Genomic DNA, 22,594 nt, shown 5'->3' with positions numbered 1-22,594 from the left:
ATAGGTTAATAAGTGGGATGAAGTAGTCCTCCTAGGTTTTGTTTGAAAATGTAAAACCTCGAGCTCCAGACTCAAGACTTTTCTGTCACTCACACTTTAACATTCTGAACCAAAAACTGGGGTAGTGTTTAATCCTTGACTCATCATTTACAGGTCACACTGACAATAGTGAATAGTGCTAAAATATTGTTGACAGCAGGATAACAGCATTCCCTCACTTTTCTCAGCTAACAACATGATGGGATGATTCTCAATGTAAGGTAACAAACAAGAACCATTTACTCTCATCATGTATTTATACTTTATTGCATCACAACAGTTATTGAGGAGTGACAGTTCCAATGATACACAAATGTTGTCATATTCGCCCTGGAGATGTGTCGACAACAGCACCACTGATCACACAAGCACAATGATACACACACATCCTTGTCTCTCACACTAATTAATGGTAGATAACGTGCATGACCATAATGAGGCTCAGATCATAGAAAATAAACTTTGTACTAATCTAGATAACAAATCTACAACAAAAATATCATACATCAATTTCATAATCATGGCTTACAGCCATTTTTTTAACATGCGATTTATGAAAACTTATATCATTGCATTACATTAAATAGACATGAATGATGTCATTGAATATTTCAGATATTGCCTCAATATCTTTGTACCACATAAGTCTGTGAAATACCCCAGTTCTGTAGGACCAGAATTTGTTCAGGGCATTTCTTGTGAGGGAAAGGGAAACAGATGCCACAAATAGGCCACTGAAAACTAAACAACAAAGGTCTATAAATGGACAACAAACAAGTTCATGATTCCACAGCTAACTGAAGTAACCGTACCATTTGATTTCTTTTGTATATAGAGTGTACTAAAACATCGCTCGAAAATGCAAAGAAATGATGACCTTTGACATTATCTTAGAAGCTGAAAATTTGCACAAAATGATGCCCCCTAACTTGCAATCACCTTGACAGCCATTTTATCAGAATGACAAGATTTTCACTAATTTTGGACTTTTTGGTGGATTACTAAATTAAGCACCTACAACAATCGCTATCTCAAAGCAAATTCCTGCAAATGAATGTTTGTTAGATTTAATAAAAACAGTAAATAGGACTATTTCCTTGAAAAGCAGTTAATTAAATGCCTAATATATCCTGATCACTTTCAAACAGCATGCAGAAACTGAGAAAAAAAAAAAAAAAAAATAATAATAATTAAAAAACACCCCAAAACAACCTACCATTGTGGAGAAACTCACCAAGTCAAGGTGTGATTTCAAGTTTGAGTGTATCAGTTTATGTGGTAGGCCGTCCTGGTTGTTGCCAACATTGAAGCAGCTGATACTTTTTGGTAAATGCAAAAGGTGCAGTTTACTTTGCAGAAACGACATCTGATTTGTCTATTCAAAAAGTGTGTATGACTGTCACCCAAAAGTATAACAATTGTATGAAATAAATACAATCCAACTTGTCAATGGTGTTTGAAAATAACAACTATCTGATAGCTAACATTGAAAGCATAATTCATAATGTGATAGCAAATTGAAAACAAACATAATGGTACTTGTGATGACTGATAATGATCTGAGTAGAAAGACAGCCTGTTAATGATGTAGAGAACATTTGATTACACACTTCAGGAAACATTATCATCCTGAAAAATGATTATGTAAATTGAACTGTTGTTGCCTGTGGGTAAAAATACATTACTCATAACACATGTCATAAACACATCTAACACCATGATCAGTGAATAAGATTGAAGGCATAAATATGGCAAAAAGCCAATAACCATACTGAACATTATGTATAATCACAAACCTATCACTTACACTGACAATTGTTCAAAGATTGGGATACACTTATCACATCATTGTCATGGATTTTGGAGATCACTTTAGAAATTTTGGTAGCAAGTCAGCTTTAATGAATAATATTAGAAAACAGTCATGATGGATGAGTCATACCTTTGTTAAACACCTACAGAGAAATTCAGTTGGATGCAGAAAGTATCTTCGATTTTGTATATCAAAGAAGATTTTACTTCAACTGATTCTATTCATGAACGTAACAAAAAGTGTATTTTTTATAAAATGTTAGAACACTACAGAAACACCATTAATGAGTATTTTTCATAATAAATCAAACTATCTTATCACTATACCTGTGTTTTGGCAAAAGAGACAGACATGAAGAACATCATCATAATCAAGTAACGCCTACAAATGATACTAATCATACTAGCTCTGTCAAATTGAAATTTCAACTATACGACTTCTACAAACAAAGGTAATCTAGAAAACACTGCTACCATGTGTATAAATTCATTCTCTTTCTTAACACCTTTCATCCATGAAACTGATGGGAGCATATGAACAAGATGAAACATTCAATATGAAAATACAGGTCTAAACAACAGATAAAAAATTGTAAATCTGTTTAACTATGGAAGAGATAGGAAGGACAAAAGTCGCTAGAAAAGGTAAAGATTAAACTACACTGAATGCCAAGACAACTTTTTTTTTTGTTATTTGATAAGTTTGATAACGAAGCACAAACAGTCTTCAAATTAATAAGTTATATTCGCAATCTACAAAATCTGAACCAAACTAAGTCCATAGTTCATAAAGATAACATATTGTAAAATCTGTGTATAATCACATGCTCTTCATGAAGTCAACAAACCTTGTTTCCTATCTTTCAAGAAATTGGCTTTTCCATGACAAGAAAACACCTCCTTTTGTGTCAGTAATTATCCCCGCTTATCTCCCTTCCCTTATCCATTTCGATATTCAGAGGAAAGTCAAGCACTGTATTCGAGATTATATGAAGAAGGCTGTTGCAGGGTACAGACATGAAATAACTAGAATATAGATAACTACTATCTATTTACTTTGCCATTTCAATCCAGACATGCTTTAATATTTGTATTAATGAATTGTTTTCTTTTCTTCCACATGATAATGGTGAGCAAAACATACATTATGAATGTTGACTATCAACATGCACACAAGACAGCAGTGAGAGAATTTATCACATTTCAACACACAGATATTTGACAATATCTCACAAATATCACATGAACTATGATTGACACAAAACATGCATAAATCACTGAATAAATATGTCCAGATATCACTTGATGAAATGCTAATAAATGACAGCCTCTCTCATGAACGGTTGAATATGAATTACAAATTGCAGGACTCGTCATTCAAAAAAGCTAAATTAAGAGTCATAAGAACTTTCTTCTCTTGGCATTCAATGCTGTTTAAACTGTACCGAAATAATATTCAGCTCTAGACATATAGGATGAGTTGTAAATGATTTAAAAGATGAAAGAGTATCAACAAGGTTATTAAACGACACTTTACAGGTATTTACAAATGTTCGCTATTGTACATCTGTACAACTCTCTTTACATTATCAGCCCCTCTTGTATCCTGTACAGTATGTTCAAGCGACTAGAATAAAATTCCTCACAAATATTACTAGAGATCTCTTATATACATACATTCTACCTACAACCACTGAAATTGATATATATGTAACATAAAACAACAACAGTCACAGAACAAGAAAGAAAACATTAATGGCTGCCTTTCTCTTATATTATAATATGGATGGACCACATTATAACAAAATAAATCTGAAAAAATAGGCACAGATGTGTTCTCATTATAGTATCACACCCTCTTTTGAGGATTTCATTTTCTACCCGTATAACAAGGACATGCAAGATATCGGTAGTCAAAACACTTGGGCTGGTACTCGAGTAGTAACAAAGTAAACTGAATGAGTCTGAAACAAATACTTTCCATGCACATACAAACAGCAAGAAAATACACATACAAGAATAAAAGTGTAAATACAGGCAATAATGTTTACTTTCTGTATTAGTTGTCTGATAATAAAATTATTTTCAGAGGAACACAGGTAAATGTCAGTGTAATGTTACCAGCTTCAAATTTAATTACAAACTGAACAATTTGTATGCAATTTGAATTTAATTCTTCAACTAATACATTCATCACATGATCTATGAATAAACTTGTTCATGAATAGTGAGTTTGGATCTTATTTTATGTAACAGTTTCAACACCCAAGTGTTTTGACCAGAAACATCTCTTGATTCCCGCTACAGGCATGAAGCGCACTACTATGACCCATTGCTACTGGAGGTAAAAGGGGGCATTCCGGAAGTAAATCCAAATCCCTGGACAGGGGGCCGAATGGCGGGAACCCCTCTGGAATGTGGTAGCGTGGCGACGAAATGTGGGTCCTGTTTGTTAGCAAAGTCTGTCATGTTAGCTTGAGCACTTGTGGGAAACTTCCCAACTGGGTTTGCAATGTTCACTGTCTGTATAAATGGGGCCTGGGCAACTGGTCCTGGGAATCCATTTTGGTAATTGACATTAGTGCTGGACACTGCAGCCTGAGGCCAAGGTGGTCGTGCACCGGATAGCTGAGAGGGGATGATAGGTTGTGAGTGGATTGGCTGTTGTTGTGGCAAGTTTGAATGAGGAAGGACATGTGATGAGTCTATATGCAGCTGCCCCACTGAAGATGGGCTTGCTATTGCCTGTCCTTTTGGAGTCTGCTGAGACATTGCTAATTGTTGAGAAAGTGCTGAATAAGGCAGGTTTCCATGATAACCAGCATGTGCCACACCCTGAGAATTTTGGAAGCCCCGTTGAGGGGCCATCGTTGTCCGATTTGGTAGAGTGGTACCAATGTTCTGAGCACTGACTGTAGTATTCTGGAAACCAGGCGCCAATTGTGAAATGTTTGTAGACTGCCCAGCTCCAGAACTATTACCAGAAGTCACAGCGCCATTGAATGGAACGGTCACAGATTGGTTCTGGGAATATGACACACCAGCCTGAAGCCTACTCAATATGGCATTATTGGCAGATACTGTTGTAGAAGGAGTAAAACCAGCATTTCCTCCAGTTGTGAGATTCCGAGACAAAGCATACAGTCCTTCTTGAAGAAGATCTGGTGGGACAGATTCCCCTGCAAAACTTGCTTCCACAGCATTATTCTGCATACCATGAGCCAATATAGTCTCTGCAATTGTCTGCAAACTGAGTTCATCAGTAATTTCACCTTTCACTAATTTCTCAAGTGTGTCTTTGGCTGAATACACATCTTTTGTTGCTGCAGCAAGTGCTCGCTCTAGCTCCTCAGTTTCTTGCAATGTGGGAACAAAATCACCATTTTTACCTGAAAATTAAATAAAACCTTGTTAATCAAATCACCGGTACTCAAAATGATAACCTAAATGTTTTATTCTATTACAAAACAGATATTTACTATCTGTAAAAATATACCATCATGTTTTATTAAACCATAAATTTTAAAGTAGAAACAAACAAACCTGAGAAAATATCAAAAGCTTCATCTGGAATTTTGTTGAACACATCCTGAAAGTCCTGTTCTTCTAGAAGCCTGGAGGCCTGCTCCAGAGGCAATTCAAAGGTCTTGTCAATATCTGAAAACACATAATGCAGTTAGGACCGAATGAGTGATCATAGTTAAACACTGCAGGAGCAATCTTCCAGCTATTTGCAGCTTCAATTAGCCAGGCACCAAAAAAAAATCAGCAAATTTGCAAGAATGCATTATTTAGAATTAAAATATCATTTATACTTATCCTGACTCATACATATGAGTATAAGTATAAGTTAGCATAAGATAAAATTATAATACTTGGGTAGTTTACCACTTGAAATGATATGGTTCCTTTTTATAAAGGCTTAGACCTTAACAATAAATAGATACCATACTTATACAATGTTTTGAGTCAGAACTGCATTCAAAATGCCTTCTTAATCAGTACCAAAAGTGTATATCAATTTTGTCATAATCATGAGACACGAGAAAGTTTTTCGGTTACTTGTTAAAGCTTATGATAAAAGACAAAACATTGTTCAGCTAAGCAATGAAAATGCCTTGAGAATAAACAGTTGATTTGGATATGCTTCATAATAATTGACACATACTATTGGTTAAATACTTTTGATTATCAAGCTAAAATCTTACTCCACTCACAATGTTTGCAATCTACACTATTTGGCTGGATTTTATACCAACAGCTATTGACCAAATGTAAATGACATCTCACATAAACAAAAAAAATCTATATTTGCATGCAAGTTAATCAAACTGAACCCAAACTGCCTTTATACTGTTGCTACTTATCATATAGAAGCATTAAATGAATAGCAGGGGGTACAATTATATTGAGAACATAATTTAGAAAATTTCTTTGAATATTTAGGTTGATATAAATAAGTCATCACAATAAATATCAATGCTTCCTGGCAAACATGGATAACGCATTATCAATTGTTTTATTTTTTTTCCACAATTTTTATAGTCTTCTAAAGTTCATGTTTCTGAAGAAAAAGAAAAAAAAAAGGAATATGATTGATTCTTCACCTTCTATCCTCCCTGATGCTGGCAACATTTCTTCAAGCGGCACATTGCTGAGAGCACCCTCAGGTTCCATTTCCTCTTTGTCTTCCTCATCATCCTCCTCTTCCTCCTCCTCCTCGTCTTCCTCCTTGTCCTCATCATTCTTTTGTGCTTCCTCCGAGTCTTCTGTCTCCATCTTCTCAGCCACTTGTGCTGGCCCTGATGAAGAAGATTCTGTGATAGAGTGGTCCATTGATGTAGATGTTGATGCTGAGTGTTCTTCATCCTTCTCACCATCAGAGCTATCCTCTTCCTCTTTCTCTGAAGCAGCCATTACTGCGGCTGCTACTACAGCTGCTGGAAACAAAGAATTTCGAACAATCATGTGAAAAGGGAACATTAATTTATTAGAAGTCAAATGTTGAGGGCTCTGGGCCTGGTTTCACAAAGTGCTCATAGGTTTATAACCATTTAAGTCAATATATAGGAGTGACAAGCACCTTGTAAGTAAACATCAGGGATCTGACTCAAGAGCCTGCTGGAGGTGATATTTAAGTATTCTACTTGGATTCATAATTTGTGGTGTTCAAATAGTGACTTTAACTGTAGTATCCAAACAAAGTGCCAATAATTAGATATTGGTAAGCAGCTATGTTGGCATCTGTTTGACCTCTTGTTACAGTCAGCAGTTTTAGTTTCTAGTCTGCAGCCAGAGTATAGTAACATCAGCTTATACTAATTTATATACGCAGATCAAAATCAACTTTCATAACATTTTAACTACATCTTCATGGGACACTTCTGAATTTTTAATCATTTTGAGTATTGATTTCATTCAATAACCAATATGTTTAAACAAATATTTTCCTACCAAATGCACCCGGATCTCCCGTTGGCTCTGCAGGTGGAATGGGCTTCTGTGGACGGATATATCGATTCTTCTTTTTCTTCTTTCCCTTCTTTGGTGGTCTTGTAAGTGCTGGAGGTTTCGTTTTCTTCCGCGGACGTTTCTTGATGTCGATATCTCCTGATTTCTGGTGATTATCCTTAGGGTTAAAAATATTATTATCAGAAAAAAGTTATGCATTCTAATTCCTCTTCTTCTTAAATATCTTATTACAGCTTGACAAAACTCTTAAATTAGGGAAAGGCATTTATTGACTAATGTCAACAAATTAACATCTAAAACAGTAATTACGATGACACAAACACAAAGATATCACCAAAATAAAACAAAAGAAGTGACCCCAAAAAATCTGTAATATTGTTCCTCATATTGAATGTACACGTATTGCCATATTGCACCTGAAAGAATTCCTGAAGACATCTACGGCTGTTCATGTACTATCACCATAATATTAACAGTCAAGTAGACGAAACATTGAACTTTGCATGATAGCGAATGATTGAGGTTTTACACCAGAGTAATCATTACAATAAGCATGTGGCTGATAACATTTAGTGAGTACCAATAAATCCCAATGAGTGCAATGACATATTGTCATATAACCAACAGTACTATTAACATGGAAACCGCGTTATCACTATCTACTGCCATGGGACACATTCGAATTGTGTTTGTTCATATAGTAGTGAATATATTGAATCTATAAAAAAAAGGAGTTATATAAAGCCTCAATAAGAACAGCTTTATGTCATCAGAAAAATGATTCAATGTGAATTACTACACACAAATGCCCATTCTCTAGAAAAAAATCTCAGTCTTGATAAGTATCTCTTAGATAAGCTAACTTCAGTAGTTTCTGAGGAAAACTTGTCCCCATTGCACACACTATTCACAAAGAAAAAAAAATGGATCAAGGGCCGTAACTCTGTAAAGCAACAACAATTTACGGGACCAATTTTCAAACTCAGTTTGACAAGTATCTCTTAGATTGGCATGCAAACTTTCATTCAAGTAACTTCAGTAGTTCCTGAGAAAACTTGTCCCCATTTCACACAGTATGCACTAAGTTGAAAAGCACAGAGCAAGGGCCATTACTGTAAAAAATTAATTTTCCATCTCATTTGAGATCATGACCAGTAATGTCAGTGTGTAAATTTTCATTTCTCTTCTCTCTCTGGTAGGGGATAAAAAGTAAATCGTAAGAGCATTCAGCAATGAACCAATAACAAAAGCAAACATCTAAATATGCGTTTGAGTTCAAATCTTCTGTCTGAACAAGCTTAATTTAACGTAGCATTAGAAAGTAAATTATTTAAGTCACAAGTTCATAGAAAATATCGTCCAAATGTAGTAAACTAAAGAAGCACCTTTTCATATGAAATCTTGTATTTTTTTGTAAAGTGTTTTTACATGCCAAACAGATTGTGGAGGCTGGAATTCAGAGTAGCCTACATTACCCCTAAAAAAAGAAGTTACTTACAACTTTTGCTCCATGTTCAGTACAGAGAGGCAACCCATGCCTGATGTCAAAGACTGGAACACAGCACTGTGTGTTATCTGCAAACTTAGCTGTGCAGTAATCGAACAGCTGCTGGTCAACATTGTACATGATATCTTGACTTGGTAAAGGAAGACATGGACATGTGTATATGGATGATTAATTGGTAAATGGTACATTGACTCAGGACAAATTTTAATTGTACATTGTCAACATAAATGTCAAAACATATTCATGTGATAAAAAGTCCAAGCTGAATAATTTCACTGTTGCAGTAAGTCAGAGCTTGGTTGTCTTTTCATTAGTAAATGATGTATTGTTTTACCCCTGATAAAAGCATTAACATTCCAGCAAAATAATGATGCTGGTGATCAGCTATCAAGCGAAATTATTTTGTTGCTTACAAGCATTTCCATCCTAGACTGCAGTCAGCTTTAATGAGGAAGGAGTGATTATGCTTGTCTATGATTCAAACTCACTATCACCAAACCATATCACAGATGGTATGTTACTGTCAGCTCAATCTGGGAAGAAAGCATAAATTGGCACAGTTAGATGTTAGCAGAAAGCCATGAGAAAGGCCAAGGATAATAACCAGGGTCAATCCTGGCACAGCAAAGGGAGACAACACAGCAAACTGTAGTACCTCAGTCTGCTAAGCTACCCATGTCCGAAACAGTACAAGTATATGAATGTATATCGCTCTGTATAAGCACATCAATCATTGAGATTGCTCAATAATCCATTGTAATCGCTTATCTTCTGCATATGAAACAAATATGTCTGATGTTAACCAAACACAATACAATCAAGTGATTTCCAGCATCAACTGACCAAAATAATAAGTAACATTCAATGAAACTATCCAGAACAACAAATATATGCATAGTTTTTAGTTATGGACAAAACAAGCTCTGTTTACCAATGGCTGTGGCACGAGATTACAAATGTCTATCACTGCACTCTTCATCACTGTTTGCCACCTGATATTTACACATTTATTACGTCATGGAATTTCCATGTACAGCTAATCACTGATTAATAGGTCAAAAACAGAAGCCCTTGTTTAAACAGTTGATTAATAGTGGGTACTTGTGCTTCAAAATTCATTGAGTTAATTCATTGAATTAACAGGAAATCCAACTGTATGACAAATGTGTGCTTAATACACTGAAACTATTCAAGTAACTGACACTAACAACTTTAAGAGTTGATGTAATTAAAAGCTTAATATATTCAGACTTGCACTGAGCGTCGCATTTATATTGAGTCGCATATTTGTTTTGGGGTCAGCAGTTGTATTAATTGGGAAATGCATTAATTGGAAGATTTACTGTATTTGATCAATCGCTCCAGCACTGTATCAGAACATAACTATGGTACTGAAACTGCATGAAACTGATGAAAGGATACGCTTTAGACAGTGGTTTGTGTAAGGTAAAGCCCTCTGAAGACATTTGTCATCTTCATCATTCCTGTATAGGCAGGGTCTACGATCAAGACCTCTCCGTTTATATCTGAAAACAAATAAAAGATAATATTAATCATTGGTCAAAATGACATATAATCCTGAAAGACTAAATACTTCATGCAATATTGCACAATGTTGCAGCCATAGAGGATATCTCAAATGCGAATCGCTGACTATTTAACATAACTGTGTACCACTGATGTACCTCCATTAACAAGTGTTACAATAAGAAAGAACTTTGTAGAAGCACAATAACTTATTCATTGAAGAAGCTTTGAAAGTGTTGTCTTTTTATTCCACATAATCTAACGTATCTAACTTTAAACTTTCAACATTTTTGTTATTAAACAAAACAATTACAAACCTGTCTGCCTGCTTCTGTGGAATTTTGAGTATTTCCCACAAAGTTTTCACAGTTGAGACAGGACTATCACGAGCACTTTTGATTAGAGCTAGAGTAGCTTCATTATCATAGGTCTGTAATGATGTGTTGGTACAAGTTGCCTTCCTTGACTGATAGCACTGACGACGCAGCTTTGCTCGCAATAAAGTCAATTTGGTTGCCCGCACATGGATTGGTAGTTCACCCATTTGCCTGTAAAGAAGTAATGTATAAAAAAATATTAATAATCTTTCAAATGAACGAAGGCTACTCATGGTCCTTTCCTAGGGGTAGGTGTGACATTAGTAACAGAACATGTATACTGGGTTTCAAGCTGATCATGACTCAGGTCATCGGCAAGTCGACTCAATAACAGTATCAATACCATCACAGGATTCTGCGTCCCTGAATCACTCCATTCTTACAAGGAGGGGGGAAAGAAAGGTGTCTGACAAAATATACAACAGAATACACTGCCATTTGAAACCCTTAGTTCAAAGTGATCTACGAACTGCCGACTTATGTATATAATCAAACTTTTTGAAGTTGTATCCTTCGGAACTTTTTAACTGTATCCCCGGTAGATGCGGGAGGAAACATGTATAACGTTTACAATGTATTTGTATTGTGTTTTGTTTTAGCCAAGATAGAAGACGTTTCCGAGCAAATGTATTATACAAACAACGTATATAACGCAGTGATTTCTCCGGACCTCAGTAGTTCGTTATATCCATGTTCTACTGTATGTCATATTCAGCATATTAACTTCCTAGACCCTGAAGTATCTATTTTTTTCTGGATAAATGGTCCTTTAAACCATCTACAAATTATTTCCGAACCCTTATCTTGCAGTGTCCTATTAATACAGCCGTGAGTGATTTCCTCATATACCTGCTTTTATGACAGACACTTAGATTAAATAATTTAGATTTTCAATATACCTCTTTCTGAAAAGACATTAATGCTCTTGGTAATTAGCAGCTGTCATGTATAAGAGCAATATGGATACACTTGATGGTTATAGTCTAATCTCGTAATCCACAAGTCAACCTGTTGACTGTTTACCTATGCAAATCTATGCATATTTCATCAACAGTGTCTGTTGACCCAAACCTGGGTCATATGCATTATGATGATCAGGACGCGATGTAAAGCACATATTCCACATGTATCATACCTAAAAATAGCCATGCCGCTATAACATAAAGTTGCCACCCTTGAATCACTAATGGCTGATGCTTTGTTTACCGATCTCGCTAAAGAAAATCAGCATCGATCAATTCTTACTGATGTGTCACTAAAGTTCAACAAAAAAGGAGAAACAATTTGCAAATGACATATTTCAAAGGTTAGTAAGTATATGCCATTATGATTCATTATAAACAACTACCGTGATAATATAGCGTACCATCACCTAAATCCTTTCGAAGTAAACCGTATAACATCAGACATGTGCCAAGATGTAAAGTGTTACTCACAGAACACATGAAATTAATGCACAGGCAAATTGGGACAAACAGGTCATAACAACAGAAGTTTTTTTCAGTAAATTATACTTACTCTTCTTCATTATCATCATCAGAAGATGCAGAGAACCATCCAGGTTGCCAAGGCAACATCTCAACATTTTCATCATCACTATCATCTTCAGATGAGCTGCACAATCCTACAAATCAACATACAACATTAATGAATATGTCTCGTGCAACATATAAAAAAATGGACTTTATTAATAGTGCGTTGGTCTTTCATACTGTATGAGAAAAAGAGAAATGTTGAAAACTGTAAAAGACTATCCAGCGGTAGAAACTAACATTTTTAGTCCCCTGGTCCTAATAATGATAACATATAGCAAAACACTTAAAAATGGCAAATTTCTACTGATCCTTAGGATACTTTAACTATTGGGCAATTTGGCAAGGACTACAGGACTAGTGCCAATTTCTAACGCTGCTATCAAACGTCTTTGAGAAAAAGAAAATCATAGCAAAGCTGCTGATTGCACCTTACTAAATGTTAAAAAATCCTGAAAAAAAGCTACCAGTAATCTTAAATTAACTGTACATTAATAATTTTTTAGCCTTCTCAAATCTTAAGTGATAGTGTTGTTCGTTTGATGATGCAATATTCCAGCTATATAAGTTATAACAGCCTGTAAAGTGTCAACCTTTAAATCTGGACCAGAATCCATGAGTAATATCCTATTTGTATCCTTTTAGGCAGCATCTCACACAAGTTCTCATACAAGGACAGTTATTAGCTGAGCTTAATAGACAGAAAGAAATACTCCTATTTTGGACTTGTGATTGACATGACCTAGTTTCTATGGATGTGACCTTGAACTTTCATACACATTATCAGTCTTTCCAAATGGGAAAACCCAAGTTCTAATGATGTCTCATTGCCCTTATGATGTTCTTGAGGATGTGACCTTGACGAAAAACATGGGAAATATATTGAATAATCCTACATTAAGTGATTTTATACTGCAGTATTGATTTATATTTCTACTGCTACTCGAATCAAATGATCAAAGGTGCTGTTCTGGTGATGTTTGTTCAGACAACCAGGGATCTTTCTAGGTTTTCTAAATGTTTAGCTTTGCAAAGGTGACTTGTATGTCAATGATAACAGGACCATAATAATTTAGAGAACAAGGCTTTTAACAAGATAACATTAACAGAGCCTATCATATCATAGTTAACAAATATCATACCCACACAAGTGTCATGTTTTATTGACTGTTTCATCTTGTGGTGCCAAAAATTAATTGCCCATAAGACTCGGATCATTAATCGATTTTAATGTGGCAATATTTTCTCTCATTAGAAAGGTTTTTAATGAGAACATCAAATTTCACAACCAAACCTTTTCATTATAGGCTAGTGGATAAAAAGGAAAAAAACATCTCAACTATTCAGCACTCACAAACCTAATGATAACAGGCAGAAGAGCTAAAATCCAAACAAATTTCCCAGTTCAATCTCTGTCCACTTGCAACACCTAATGGTACAGAGCTGACAGAGCAATTAACCATGGTTATCTCCCCTGAAGACATTCATTATTTGTATATTACTCAGGGATATTTGACTTTGACTTACATCTTGAGATTCTGAACACTGACAGTGACTTCAACAAAATATAACTACAAATCTGCCATTCCTCTCCAAAAAGTTCATTTTTCGCATTCATCAGATTCATTGGAACATATAAGTAATGTAACCGTGCCCTCAAGATTAAAATGTATGATGGCAGGGGTTGTTTGAACTTGAAGGTACTTGATTTAACTTGCACCAGGTGCATGTTGACATTAAAATCTATTTGCACAAGACAAAACCAGGTTGCAACCTGGTCCCATAAAGTTACCAAAGTTGAAACAGAGATGCATAAACGAGACTACATAAAATCTCACGTCTCTGATGTTTGTATCATGATGTTACATAAATCAATGATATAATACAGTATTGCTGGAAAACACGATATGAACATGTGCATAAAGGTGCCCACAGTTTGATGATGTCATGAAAGCATGAAAAATTACACATAACACAGGGATCAGGGATCTAGTATGACAAATATAGCTTAGCAGTATTGAGTGTGTTTAACATGTTTTAAGATCGATGTTGCATGGAAAAGAAAGAGTTAGTGAGGCACAAATTTGAATTCTTTTTTTTTTACAAGCACAAGGTGCATGTTGACATTAATATTAGGTTGCACTTTTCAATAATAGTCTGCACTGGTGTATGTATTATATTGCAAATAGGGCCCTGGATGGTATCCTATAAAACATTGACTTTAACTAACTCCAAACCAAAATATGGCATAGTTCAATCACATAGCCAAAATGTCCTATTTCATCAGCAGTAATGAAGTCATATAGCGACAGCTTGACCTGAGAGCATGGCTTATGCAATAAACTAGTGAAGGGATGTAAACTGTTATGGTTATTCATGTCATTTGTTGCCATGGTTACCTCTCCTGAATCATGCAATCACTGCATATATGATTATCATGATAATGAAACTGAAGGTCAACCTGCAAGATTTTATGTATGACCACAAAATGGGCATACTATCCACAATATATTAACATTTCGCACACAAAAAGGTATCATAATGTGTAGACTTTGAACAGGGGCAATACTAAAATTTCCTACTTGCCAAAGGGCAGTAAACTTAAAAATTCTCCTTGCCAAGACTTACTTGCCCTGCTAAATCAGAGAAAAAAAAAAAAGCTTTAATTTTAACAACAAAACTTCATAACTGCAGCAACAGCTAATGGGAGATGTGAAGAATAGGATAATGACTAATCAGGTACTTTTTCTGCAGTTGGCAAACACATGAAGCATCTTTTAAGTTTTAATGTTCAAAATGCTGATTTCCATACTTGCCTGAGTGCAACTAAATATTATAATATATATTTTTATATTTTCCCACATGCCTGACACTTTGTTTTCTTGAGACAGGTAAGTTGGACATACTAATAAAGATATATATATATCTGCACAGCTGGTGACATGGCTGAAGCAGGAAAGCCAACTTGAGTTGTCAGTATCATTGTATGAATGCAAATCACTACATACCTACTTTGATGGATACCTTTCCTTCGTTAACAGTGATCATCCGACTAGTTTATCACACACCGACAAAACTAAACAACAGATGTAACACATCATTGGTATTGAATAAAATTTACTTACCTGAGCTGACTAAATGATGGTTGTACTTTTTCCGCTTTGCGTAACAAGCATAGAAGTTCATAGCAGAGTTCGTTTTTAACTTAGTTCTTTCAACTTTTTCAACAATAACATCTTTTAATCGCTGAGGTTTTGTAGATAATACTGGTACACTAGAATTCATTGACACAGTTGGTGGTCTTGGTGGTGCCACATATGGGGGAGGGGGAGGTAAGCGGGGCTCTGGGATTGGTGCCGGAGGCATCACCGTTGAAGTCTGTGGTACTGGTACTGGTACCGGTACAGGTACTGGTATGGGTACAGGTACAGGTACTGGTACAGACACGGGTACAGGTATAGGTACCGGTGCAGGTGCTGGCTGTTGTTGTACAACAGTTGGAATCGGCAACATTGCCGGTGGTGGTGGTGGTGGTGGTGCTGGTAACCGATTTGTCGGACCAGGATATGGAGGTGGTAATATTTGAGGTGAAAGTCTTGCAGCCAGAGCCGATACTGAATAATTAACCTCTGACAATCCTACAGTATTTGTTGGTAGGGCATGATGGGTAATGGGTGGCTTGAGTGGAGGATGAGGAGCACCTTCGAGTCTCATGAGAGGGGGAGGATTGACTTGCTGTCCTGTGTTTAAATTCACTGGAGGCTGACTTGCAACGGGAGTAGGATCTGGACTTGGTAATGACACAGGGCTCACTGAAGGATTCGAGCCTGACTCCTGAGATTTTCGTAGTTTGTCCTTGATCTTATTTTGTGCAATTTTGGTTTGCAATTTGTTCATTGTTCTAGAACTTCGTATTCGCCCTTTAACTTTGGGCTCAACTTTAGGTTTGATCTTTTCCAGTTTCTCTGCAAGTTCTGGGTAGAGTTTAGCAATTGTAGACCCCCCATCACCTGGTGATTTTGCCCTATTAGGGCTTGGTTGAGGCTGTTTGGGTACCTCAAGAATCTGTGACGGCTGTGGGTTGACATTGTTGACAACCGGCGTATCCCGCACTGGATCAGGAAATGCGTAAGGATCATCAGGGTCATCCATAGACAGTTGTTTCGTTGAAACATCATTTTTGATTTTAGTGATGTACTTAGACTTGACTCTGTCTTCAAATGATAGTCTGTTGTCATGATGAACAACATTAACTTCTTTTTCTTTCTTTGGCTTGCGTTCTTTTCTTGGAAGCATACCAAGAACCTGCATGTGATTGTTGCAGTATCTGAAAGATAAATATTATACACAAATTTAAGATCCTGTATTGACAGTTTGTTTGTTGTTTAAATCCACACTGAGCAATATTCCAGCTATACGAGGCGGACTGTATATAATCAAGTCTTGACCAGACAAACCAGTGATTGACATCATGAGCATTGATCCACGTAATTCAATGGTATGCATCAACCAAGTCAGCAAACCTGACCACCCAATCCAATTAGTCGCCTCTTACGACAACAGAGTCACCTTTTACGGCAAGCATGGGTTGCTGAAGACCTATTCTACCCCATATCTTCTAAGGTGTATTTACAGGTATTGACAGTTTGTTTGTTGTTTAATGCTGCACTCAGCATTATTCCAGCTATATGAGGGCGGTCAGTAAATAATCGAGTCTAGACCAGACAATCCAGTGATTGACATCATTATCGTGAAAACATATTGTTAAAAAAAATATAATAGGACCAATAGGCATCAAGAACTGATTTTAACCTGTGATCAGCCCTTACAAGGAATTTTGGACCCTATTAGAGTTGACATTATTATCTTGCCCTGGATCAATATTCTCCCAGTAGGCACATAGTATTTCCAAGGTGCATAACTTAACACCTTTATTCATGTCCACTGGCACGCTTGAAACAAAATACATGTTTATCCATCTTACTAACAACAATCCTACTCCTAGTGCTGACCCTCATCTATGGCAAACACCTACTTCACCATTTGAAATTGACATATTTATATGTACTAAAGACCCCAAACAATACAAAAATAATAAAACTGTTGTCAAATAACACTCACAATCTTTCCTCATGTTTCGGAATTGGTTGGGTACACATCTGATTGCTTGACTTGGCCACATATGCACATCTTTTGAATGGTGCAGTTGGATCCTCAAGGATATGCCTCACACAAAATGCGTAGCCATTTAGTCTTCTCTGATTGCATAGTTTGGCACTGAAGGAACATAACGGTTTGTTGTCAACTGCAGAATAGTGGATATTCTTGCCTTCATACATCGCATGCAAGGACAGACACATCGGTTAGACTTGCTGAAGGCCTTTACCAAGCCCTCCTGAAAAAAAAACAAGAAAAGGTGTCAGCATTATTATGTCATATTGATGACCATGACAATAACATTTATAATAACATAAATGTGTCAATCATATAAAAAGAAAAAGACACATTATTCCCTAAAAGTCTGATGACTGCAACATATTTGTCCTTATTTCTTCTTTGTGTATACATTGTGTAATTCTCTATATAGGCAGTACATGTTACAAAACAATGCATGGTTCATTAACAATCAGTATACCAGATATATACTTGTTTTGAGTTTCCATTCAATATTACATGATGACATCAACATCTACTAGTGAAACCAGTAGGATTGGTGGCTATGACATGTATGAATGTTTGTTTGTTTGTTGTTTACGCCTCATTCAAGAATATTCCAGCTATATGACGGCAGTCAGTAAATAATCAAGTCAGGGCCAGACAAAACAGTGATGACATCATGAGCATCGATCTACACAATTGGTATACGATGACACGTATAAACCTAGTCATCGAGCCTGACCACCCGATCATGTTAGTCGCCTCTAACAAGCATAGCCGCCTCCTACAGCAAACATGGGTTGCTGAAGACCTATTCTTTAACCAGATCTTCATGGGGTCTGTCTGTCTGTCTGTCTGTCTGTCTGTCTGAGTGAGTGAGTGAATGAGTGAGTGAGTGAGAGAGAGAGAGGGTGAATACAGCTTCCAGGTGAACTACGTTCAGACAATTTGCAGTCCCAGCAAGTTTCAAGATGTTTAAACAATACATGAATTAGTTAATGGAAGCCTTATTTTCAAAGAGGCAGATATCTAAAACTAGAAACAGGAATCAAGAGTGGAGCATTGTCCCTAGTCCCTAATAGATTCTCGATTCAGAACATACAGCACAAAAAACCCTGCCAAAATGTACATGAATCTTAATCCCATAAAAACTGCAACATGATTCACCTCCAAAACTTGCCTTCAAATATGTGTACTCATTCTCAATCATCCAACTTTCTATGCACTTATCCGGCTGGAATAGGGTTTGGAGATTTGGTCGTCATTGCCGAGTGCCATGGCAGATAAAAAATCTCTACCCTCTTTCCAAATCAATAAGAAAATATATTGTTGCACATTCTCAAATATAATAAAGTACATGTATTTGAAGGCAAGTGTCTATGGAAGTGAATCGTGTTGCATTTGTCATGAGGTGACACAAGCACTTAGTTGAAGCATATATAAAGTGTGATGCAGATTTGGATCAGAAACCTATTTGGAAAACACTATAAGCGTTAGAAATTGGCATTAGTCCTATAGTCCTATAACCGTTAAAAGGGGGCAAATTTCAACTAATCCTTATGATACCTTAACTATTGGGCAGTTTGGCAAGGACTTTAGGACTAGTGCCAATTTCTAACACTGTTTTGTATCATTTTCATGACTTCTTAGTGTCAACATTAGACTATTATTTGTCAAATGTCTTAAATAGAAATCTTATTAGACTGCTACTCGGTTTAATGATTAAGATGGTTTAAGTCTCAGATTGTCCACACTTTATCATAAGTTTATCAACTGGCTAATTTCATTTCAACACAAAACATTACAGGGCTGTGTTCAAAATTAAGGGGGTCTAGGGGCCCTTTAAGTCTCCATACATGGTATTTAATTCTAGGGACACCTAAAACATTAGGCTTATCACAAGGACCTGTTATTTCATGCCTTAATTCGAACACTGTAGCATATACAAAAGCATCAAATTAATTATATCTTAATTTTGGGGGAAAGTTTCGGAACCATTGAATCATTAAGTTATCATATTCACTTAACATGCTTAATGGCACACATATTTCCTGTCAAGTAGGCTAAGCATTCACATATTTATATTATCAAGTATAAAATTAACACTGTTGACTTTTCCTGCACTCATGTCTGCTTAAGTCAAAATTGGAATTAATGATTGGAGAAAGTACATCATTCAATTCATTTACATATCATTTTGCAACTTATCATACTATGACATTGCTAATTTGCTATAGTTGTACGAGTTGCATAAAGAATGATTATGTTACCATGGTTACATACTAGTTATTTGATAATAAAAGATAGCATTGTTAGTTGATCATATCATGAAAATACAAATGCAGTCACAAATTGAATTTTATGTGAAACTTACATCATTAGGGGAAGAACTTCAATCGAACTCTGTGACATATACTAATATTTAGCAACTCAAAATGACAAATTAAACCTCTACAATATATTCCCCATCAATCTACATTATGTTAGGGACAACTGATAATGACATGGTTGCATGGTTAAACTCGAAATGTATTAAATCATGTTCATACATAACCTGAAAGTTTACAGAATCATTGGTCTTGTATCTACATTATTTGTAATATCAATACGAACACAGTCATGTGAACTACAAGTCTCATGTTAAAATATTGATTTTATCAATGTTTCTATAAAAGGTTACACATATCATCAGAGTACAGAGTTTGAATTTCCAAGGATTGAAAGTCGAGGGGTCCTTGACATACACTAATGTCAATAATTAAAGTTTCCCAAAATTCAGATACTGTCTCCTCATGATCCGAACACTGACAGTAAGTTGATATAACAAACACTGTCATACTGACAGACACATTTCAATACTTAAAATTCTGAACATAACCCAACAAGTGACTGAAGAGTGAAACAGGTTTTAAATACAATAACTTGACTCCATTCTATTCACTGCATAGACAATAGTTACCCACAGATCAGTCTTCATACAACCATTAGAGTGCAAAGATAAGATATTATCGCTGGTCAATAGAAATCTGAATCAAATCAGTTCAACTATCTTAACTGTTAAAAGTTTCATATGAAGAAATGTAAGACCTGAAAGCTCAGGTTTGTATAGTAAACATCACTAGAAACTTCCAGTGGAACATGCTAAATTTTTATCCATAGTACAAGTAGCAATAAACAAATTTTGAAGATTTTCCTACATATCATAGCGCTTGTGACCAAAAATTCTTAGTTTTGAATGGTAGCAAAGGCGGTACAATTCTGAGCAATACGTATGTCTGAAACCAGACCTATGTTTCTACTCTGCCAGATTTATTTTTATTCATATTAATCTAACCTCTACAGAAGAATGTTAATATGTAAGTAGACATACGGTCTAATCATGCCAATAACATATATCTCACTCAACATAATCTGAACAAAACATTCATAATATGAAAGATGAGGCTACACCTCGCATATTGTCTAGTCCTACTGCATAATGAAACCTGTCTTTCTCAATATGTGTACATTTGAATATAGGTTCAATCAAATGTACAAATGTGAGTATACCGAAGAATATATTTATATTGAACAATATCTATCATCAAACACCAGAAATTTCCTCCAGAAGCATAGGCCTAATTAATATTATTTCCCAACTCGTTGGAAAACAATCCTGGAGACACTTTGCACTAAAATGAACTCTCCATTAATTAATATGAGGTTTGATGTTCCAATCAACATGACAACACTTTAATATGCAATATGTAAGGGTAATGTAACAATTTAAACAAGCAATTTGACCGATTCAGAGCATCTAATGAAGGATTCAAAAATTATTTTGACCAAAACGTTGGTATCCGAGGCATTTGTTGTCATAGTCAGGAACGCGGAAGTTGATATGGAAAGTTAACGTTTGCCTATCACAGGGCATAATTCCACTCATCAAATCTAAAACATTGAATGTTTGTAATAATTATTAAAGTATGTAATGACACCAGTTTGTAATCATTCAGTATCATTAGAAGAAATTGATGTTTTTTACCGAAAATCCCAACCCACAATCGATTCCAAAATTCAACCTTCCTAACGAGTTATTCCTCTATTGAAAGAAGTACATTTAACAACAATATGTTTATCTATATTTCCTGGTCGACAAAGAGGTTAAAATTGTACTTATGTAATTAAAAACAATAAAATATCGTCAAAAATGTTATTGAAAATATTGTTTGACAGCGCACGTTAAGACGTCATTTTCTCCCAAACAGGTGCCCGTTCAACACAAAAAGGCCATGTAATGATTACTTGAAGAGTCCGTGGACCCCAAAACATATCTTACCTTTACATATTTGACAAATCATGCCTGTAAATTCCAATTTAGACATTATTTTCCATTGCAAATGGCTGCCACAAAATGGCCGACCAAGAGGGCTGCGTGTGAAGTATGCAGATTATTTATTAACAGCGAACAAAGCCCTACAGTGGAGGTGATATGCCGTTCGCAGTATTTCTGTCCTGCTATCGCTCTACCATCTTGGTTTCTCTGGAGCGATTACTTGCCTCAATTGAAGCATATAACCCACAGATTGAGTTAAATCTATATAAAATATCAGAATAAAGCAATATATATTCTTAGAATTGGTTTAATCATGAGCGCGTATGTATACCATAGATCCTTCCGCAGAGAAAATGAAAATTTGGCTATCGCCATCGAAAGCTTCAGGACGCTACGAAATCACACTTACGGCCATGTTGTGACAAAACCAGACCATAATCAATGTCCCAAAACGAATTTTCGTCAGCCATAATTCACGTTAACTAAAACAACATGAGGTTGACTAGTCGTAAGTAGTGCCGGTACATGGAAGGCCAGCCCTTGAGCTACAGATCGCAGACCCCACTCTATAACTCAACACTGATCAAATCTAAATATAGTAACATGGCCATGATCGGACACGTCTCTTAAAACGCTTAATTTCACCAGTCTAGAAGCGTAGATGAATTTTCATACTCATACATATGATAGAGTATGGAATGAATTTTAGCACTGTACCTTCCTATTTAAATAATATGAATGCATTTTAATTTATTGACACTTTGAAATACACCAAAACTAGGACAGCAGTCTAGCGAGTGGCAATCGAAGCACAACATCCAGCCAAGTCATTTCATTGGCCAAAGTCACATAGTTT

The 22,594-nt window shown here is 35.8% G+C and overlaps 1 protein-coding gene across 3 annotated transcripts; it reads right to left on the bottom strand.

The window, feature by feature from the left end:
• Window positions 1–296: 296 nt before the first annotated feature.
• LOC139464001 (INO80 complex subunit D-like) lies at window positions 297–22,281 on the bottom strand. 3 transcript variants are annotated; one of them, XM_071245493.1, is made up of 11 exons: window positions 22,148–22,281; window positions 17,388–17,661; window positions 15,392–16,593; window positions 12,253–12,358; window positions 10,675–10,905; window positions 10,253–10,356; window positions 8,822–8,955; window positions 7,306–7,480; window positions 6,459–6,791; window positions 5,395–5,508; window positions 297–5,240 (listed from the first exon to the last, which is right to left on the bottom strand). In XM_071245493.1, exons 2-11 carry the CDS (start codon window positions 17,624–17,626, stop codon window positions 4,174–4,176), a joined length of 3,705 nt encoding a protein of 1,234 aa, XP_071101594.1. In that variant the 5' UTR covers window positions 17,627–17,661; window positions 22,148–22,281; the 3' UTR covers window positions 297–4,173. The 3 variants fall into 3 exon arrangements, with proteins under 3 accessions (XP_071101594.1, XP_071101596.1, XP_071101593.1); XM_071245495.1 differs by lacking the exon at window positions 22,148–22,281 and adding an exon at window positions 21,742–22,025 and having other exon boundaries at window positions 6,459–6,788; XM_071245492.1 differs by lacking the exon at window positions 22,148–22,281 and adding an exon at window positions 21,742–22,024.
• Between the last annotated feature and the right edge of the window lie 313 nt (window positions 22,282–22,594).

This window comes from Haliotis cracherodii, unplaced genomic scaffold (genome assembly GCF_022045235.1).
Source record: "Haliotis cracherodii isolate W230 unplaced genomic scaffold, xgHalCrac1.p SCAF_16, whole genome shotgun sequence".
In the NCBI taxonomy this organism is placed as follows: domain Eukaryota; kingdom Metazoa; phylum Mollusca; class Gastropoda; order Lepetellida; family Haliotidae; genus Haliotis; species Haliotis cracherodii.
Note: the sequence above shows the minus strand (reverse complement) of the source record. Positions and strands in the feature narration are given on the sequence as shown.

What these genes read in the sequence shown, in the direction of transcription:
- LOC139464001 (XM_071245493.1), bottom strand. Translation starts at nt 17,626, where the DNA reads ATGTGTCTGTCCTTGCATGCGATGTATGAAGGCAAGAATATCCACTAT. An exon ending in GATGATGATAATGAAGAAGA is followed by an intron (nt 10,906 to 12,252) that starts GTAAGTATAATT and finishes ACTTCTTTACAG; the next exon opens with GCAAATGGGTGAACTACCAA. An exon ending in AGCTTTTGATATTTTCTCAG is followed by an intron (nt 5,241 to 5,394) that starts GTTTGTTTGTTT and finishes TTTAATTTTCAG; the next exon opens with GTAAAAATGGTGATTTTGTT.